The 6084-nt window shown below is 38.0% G+C and overlaps 1 protein-coding gene across 1 annotated transcript in view; it reads right to left on the reverse strand.

The window, feature by feature from the left end:
* Positions 1–3668: 3668 nt before the first annotated feature.
* LOC130569518 (scavenger receptor cysteine-rich domain-containing group B protein-like) overlaps positions 3669–6084 on the reverse strand; it is a 9815-nt gene continuing 7399 nt past the window's right edge. Inside the window, exon 6 of the mRNA XM_057359217.1 lies at positions 3669–3718. Coding sequence (XP_057215200.1) covers positions 3669–3718 — 50 coding nt within the window. The remainder of the gene's footprint in view (positions 3719–6084) is intronic.

The following is a 6084-nucleotide window of genomic DNA, read 5'->3' on the forward strand; positions in this document are numbered from 1 at the left end:
AAAAGGCACGATCGCCCCTGCACTTAAGCCTCGACTTTGGGACAACTAAGAGATCCTGGTTGGATGATCGAAGGGATCTAGTAGGATGATATTCCGTCAATAGCTCACAGAGATAATTAGGGGCCATGCCATTTAAAGATGTTAAAATCCACTCTAAAACGAGCAGGTAGCCAGTGTAGTGAGGTCAAAACTGGAGTAATATGCTCCCTCTTTTTAGCCCCACTTAGAAGTCGAGCCGCGGCGTTCTGAACAAGCTGTAAGCGGGATAGAGCTGTCTGGCTAATCCCGATGTAAAGTGAGTTGCAGTAGTCCAATCTAGATTAAATAAACGCGTGGATTACCTTTTCGAAATCTTTAAGAGGAAGAAAAGGCTTTGCCTGCGAGAGTAGACGAAGCTGGAAGAAGCAAGATTTAACATCGGAGTTTATTTGACGGTCAAATCCAATGTATTTTTTGTATAGGAATATATTGTATTCCCAAAAACTGCTCGAAAAGTTCTTTTTTCCAAGATCTTAAGTACAAAAATTGAAAAAGAGGTCGTTAATAAAATCTTAAAGTTAGGATAACCTCACAGTTGTCTTATATTTCAAAAGATAATGTTTAATATTTTTAGACAGAAATCACAATTTTGACTAGTTTCCTGTAAGATTAGTCCATTCTTTCCTAAGCTGATTGGAACTCTGTATTATTCTTGGTGCATTAATGTTTTGTTAAAATGAAGACATTCTCATCTCTCGTGTGGAGTCAGATAGGATATGTAATGTCTATGATAAGTCTTATTATTGAGGTAAAATCCAGCAGTGGTCATTATGTAAAGTCCAGATATCTCTTTAACTAGCTTGTACTAGACTGACTCTATTTTCTCATTCTCCTCTACTCCTTTTTCAAATTATTCCCCTAATAGACCAATTTGATCACAGAGGGCCTATTAACTAAAGATCTGCTTTCATCTCGAAACGAAAGCGGAGGAAAAATGACTAGTGCAAGTCAACTTTTAAAAAAACGGAAAAATGGCAACAAAAGGGACTTCATTAAAGTGCGGCTAATTGTCTCTGGGGCCTCGGCTGCCGCTTTCTGTGCAAACTCTCACAGGATCACATCGCCGTGCTCTTAACTCATTTAATTTAAGTGCCAATGAGATGAGGGGGAAACAACACCCACCCGAACCATTCTGCAGTTTTCTTCCTTCAGTCCAGAGCAGAGACTGGAAACTGGAAAACTTCCAAACTGGCAAATATGGGATTAATGTTCTAATTTTCTCACCTTCATACAATCCAAGATGCATTGCATCTTTTTATCAGTTGAACACAAATAATGTTAAATTTACAGGTCATTGTTTTAATATGTTGAGCTTATTTGGCAAATTGAAACCAAGTACATCCAAGTGCAAAATTTGACTATAGTGCCACGTCGATAACTTCCATCGGTTCTAATAAAATGTCATCACTGAAAACAACTTGCCTGGGGTTATATTTGGAAATCTCAGGTGTAAAATAATGTGACTAGTTGTAGTTATTAGTAGTTTCCATAATGAAATAACAAAGGCTAGCAAAACTCTTGAAAATCCCATCAAGATTTTCAGATGTTTGTTAATTAGAGGCGTTTTTCCATTAGGGGATGAAATATATGCAAAAGATGGTCTTGTTTGTGGATTCTTTTCACATTTTGAAGTCCATGGGGAAATCCTCTTTTAGACCTACGTCTTTTAAAGAATACCAAAATAATTCTTTCTAATAGGTAAGGACACCGATGATTTTGTGTGCTCGAACACGGCTCACATCTTCATCAGAAAATGTAAATATCACTTATTGCCAAATATAAGTGCCGAAGTTCTGTAGTTAAGAATTCTCAAGCTGAAACGCAGGATTGATCTCTCTGTCAGCAGGCACTTATTTCGTTCTGCTGCGCACACAAATTGTTAATGGTTGTCCACTTTGGACATCAGAGAAAATGGCACATCCCTGACTTCTGCTCTCTGTCTTCCTTCTCTCCCACAAGCGTCCTCTCCAGGTTAACAGGGTTTAATTTAAATCCAAAAGGCCTGACAGCACACTTTCTGATGCTTTGGCCGAAATGTTCTGCATGGCTGTTCGGATCAAAGCTCTTCTATCTCTCGTATTGAGCTTTTCTAACCTTCTGTCCGTGCTGATTAACAGCTGGCTGCTCCGAGACTCGGGCATAATCGGGGCCGGCATCAGGGAGTCAAAGACACTGATCATCAATATGGAGGAAACGCAGAGCTTCGCAGAAAACTATCGACAGCGAGCGTTACGTAGAGTCGCTGTGATTTCCAACACACGCAGTAGGTTTGGGAACTGACATGCTGGATAAATATTTGGATTGGTTAGATTGGAAGTCCTGTGTTTGTCATCGTTGTGTTAAGGAACTGAAGGTACAATAACACAACCACTTTTATTGGTTTGTCTTTTAAGATTTTCATTTATTCACCTGCATGCATTAGAAAACACATGATTTCTGTCTTCCGTGGGGCACAAGAGAAAAATATAACCCGGAGCTGGATTCACAATAATGTTCTTCAGACAAAAGATAAGAATGTTCTTAGAATAATATAAGGACGTTTGTAAGAATGTTCATGTGTGCAAACATTTCTCGCAAAGTTCTCAGATATTTTCTTTTTCTTACAAACAAATTGGTAAATAAGGACAGACTTGATCGTCTTCATGTCATTATAAAATAATTTTATATATAAATTTTTCACATATAAAACAACCCGATAATCTCATTTTACCTCTTGAGAGTTTATCCTAACTTTAAGATGTCATTTACAACTGATGTTTCTCTTGAGATTTTTAGATATTTCCCAACGGAAATCTTAAGAAATATATAGGAAATTTAAGACTGGACTACAAAACATACTTAACTTTTTCCCTAAATTACAATTTAAGATAAAAGATGGAAAAAATCATGTTTTGTGAGTCCGTGCTCTTTCTCAAACTAGTTTGTACCACATGTACTATTTAGAGAACAACAATATTCATTAATATTTTTCTGCAACTTTATCTGCTTACAGAGTCACAGTATTCTTAAATGTCTTGAATACCTTTTTTTTTAGCATTTTGTAATTGAAACTACTTATTTTTTTTGTCTTAAAGGGATACATCACCCAAAACTGTCATCGCTCACCCTTAGATCGGTCCAAGCCTGTATAAATTTCTCTGTTTTGCTGAACACACAGGAAGAAATTTGGAAGAATGTCAGAGCTCATCCACCATTTACTGCCATAGTAGGGAAAATAAATACATTGGGGGATGAGATTTGACAATCTTCCAGATACCTTCCTGTGTGTTCAGCAGAACAAAGAAATGTATTCAGGATTGGAAAGATCTAAGGGTGAGTAAATGATGACAGAATTTTCATTTTTGGGTGAATTATCCCTTTAACTTGACCAAGTGGCACCAGAGCATCATTTCGATGTGCCAAGCAAACTGTGCCAAGCAAATGTGCCTCTCTTGATTTTCTGTGTTTTTCACGTTGTGTTTTAATTGTGTAACTCCTTAGCATTCTATTTAAGATCAGTGAGAACTGTCATTGTGAGTTTAGTTGATCAGAGTTAAAGCGCCAGTGATGTCACTGGTTACTGATGGTCTGTGTGTTGCTTCAGGCATTGAAAGAGTTCAGGAGGTTAAACAGGTTGTGTGAAGTGCGGGTCAGTTTAAAGACTGAATTAGTCCAGCTGTGTTTATAGTTTCTGCTGCACCTGCAGACACACACAGAATGACAACAAGACATGTTCCTCACTTATTAATGTTAATCAAATGATTTGCTTTTTAAACGTTTGCCTAGAGTAATGTTTCTAGAGTATACTGTATATGATGTTTTGTAGACTTCAGGAGAGGAGATCAGGGCTAGACAAAGGTGTCTAATCCCAGGAACTATTTTGAGATGAGAGTCAGCTGTTGTTTTTGCTGGGCTTTGCTAATTCATGATTAAAACATTGACACTTTGCTCAGGATTAACCTGATGAATGTGATTGAATGTTAAAGGATCCTGCTTCAGCATCTCACATGATCAGATGAGATGAATCAAGACAGATGGATGTCAGATTGAATACTCCTCTCACTTTAATTGTGTCGTTTACCGCGGTGAAAATCTCTGTGCCTGTGGCCGTTCAGACAGGCTAATGATGATTCACCGTGTGAAACATCCCGTGATAATTAAATGAAAAACTCCCTGAATGCTTCAACGCAAGCCACAACTGACAGACTCGCACACGCAACAAATACTCAACGGTTTACTGTGTGACCAATGGTTTAATCGCTTGTGACAAAGTTTACAGAGGAATCTGTCTTAAGTGATAGTTCACCCCAAAATTTGAATTGTTTCATCGTTTACTCACTCTCGTGTCATTTTAAACCTGTATGACTTTCTTCTGCAGGACACAAACAAAGACATTTTGAAGAACATTGATAATAAAACAACACTGAACCCCATTGACTTCCATTGTATGGACACAAAACCACTGAGACATTTCTCTAAATATCTTCTTTTGTGTTCCACTGAAGAAAGAGTCACATACAGATTTACAACCACATGAGGGGAATAGATGAATTTGGGGTAAACTCAAGTTTTACCCATTTGTGGCTTTTAAAATGTTCACCATAATACGTTAACGCAACACTTTTATTATTTTTATGCAATTATTTTTAGCATGGTAAAAATATATTTCTACCATTTTTGATGTTGGTCATTTCAGATCTACAGCTCGGTTTATAAAATCCATGTTCATGGTGTTTGTAGTACACACACATTCACTGAAAGCACTCTCTCATTTTCAGATATCACACTTCATTATTGTCATCACATGCCACATTTGTCCTCTGTAAGAGAGCAAATTGTGATAAAATGGAGCGTGGACTCACACACGCACGCACACACACACACACGCACGCACACACACACACAAACATACGTCTGGTTGATTATCTCCGTGGGGACAGTCCGTAGGCATAATGATTTATATACCGTACAAACGGTACATTTTATCCCCTACCCCTAACCCAAAACTGCTCCGGGGGTACGTGTGTTCACTACTCTCTGGATGGGTTAAATGCAGAGGTCACATTTCGTTGCCTTGTACTTGTACATGTGCAATGACAATAAATTGAATCCAAAATCCAAAATCCAAAATATCATAGAAAACTTTTTGCAACTTTAGATTTTCATAAAATATCATTCGTACAATTTGTAAGCATTCATGTGTCTTATTTATTAAAGCAAGTCCGCACACACACACAAAACGCACGCGCACACACACATGCCACGCCACGCACGCTACACAAACACACACCACGCATGCACACACACACACTTTTATCTGCATTCTGCTTTTGATATGGTTCATACGGTGGCCTACTAGTGCACATGACAACGAAATTTAAAAAGCAAATATAAGTTCACAACACAACGCAATCAAGCTACAACACAACGGAATAAAGCCACAACACAACGGAATCGAGTCACAACACAACAGAATAAAGCCACAACACAACGGAATAAAGCCACAACACAACGGAAATGCTCCCGACCACTAGGGGGCTCCAAAGTTCTTATTATTGTTATGTATTTTTATGGGCACATTCGGCACTTCCGTGCTTGGTTCAGTGCAGACAGCAGCGGGAGAGAGATCCGGGAGAGCATTAAGGATTTTCACGCTGAATATTAAAGCCGAGGACAAACATTCTAAGACATTTTCTTTCAACTGTAGCGGATTCTAGTCAGAAAACAGCACACGACTGCTTCAGACCACTATACACATTAACACATTAAATTACTGATGACGACTGGACTTTCTGCTAAATCAACAAATCTATTGATCTATTTACTGATATAGATGAGCAAGCTTGCATTATATTCCCATTTCGTTAGTCATAAAACCGCAATGCTCACGTTTATTTACACTTGGTTATGCGTTAATTGTTTTAGAGGTTATGCATGCATAATAAAGGTTAAATAAATTGGTAATGAAAACAATATTTAATAGAGTAATCAATTATTCGTAACAGTAAAAAAACAAATGCAGACTTAAGTCCAGAGCTTGCTCACTGACACTGAGATAGGAGACTG

This window comes from Triplophysa rosa, linkage group LG18 (genome assembly GCF_024868665.1).
Source record: "Triplophysa rosa linkage group LG18, Trosa_1v2, whole genome shotgun sequence".
NCBI lineage: Eukaryota > Metazoa > Chordata > Actinopteri > Cypriniformes > Nemacheilidae > Triplophysa > Triplophysa rosa.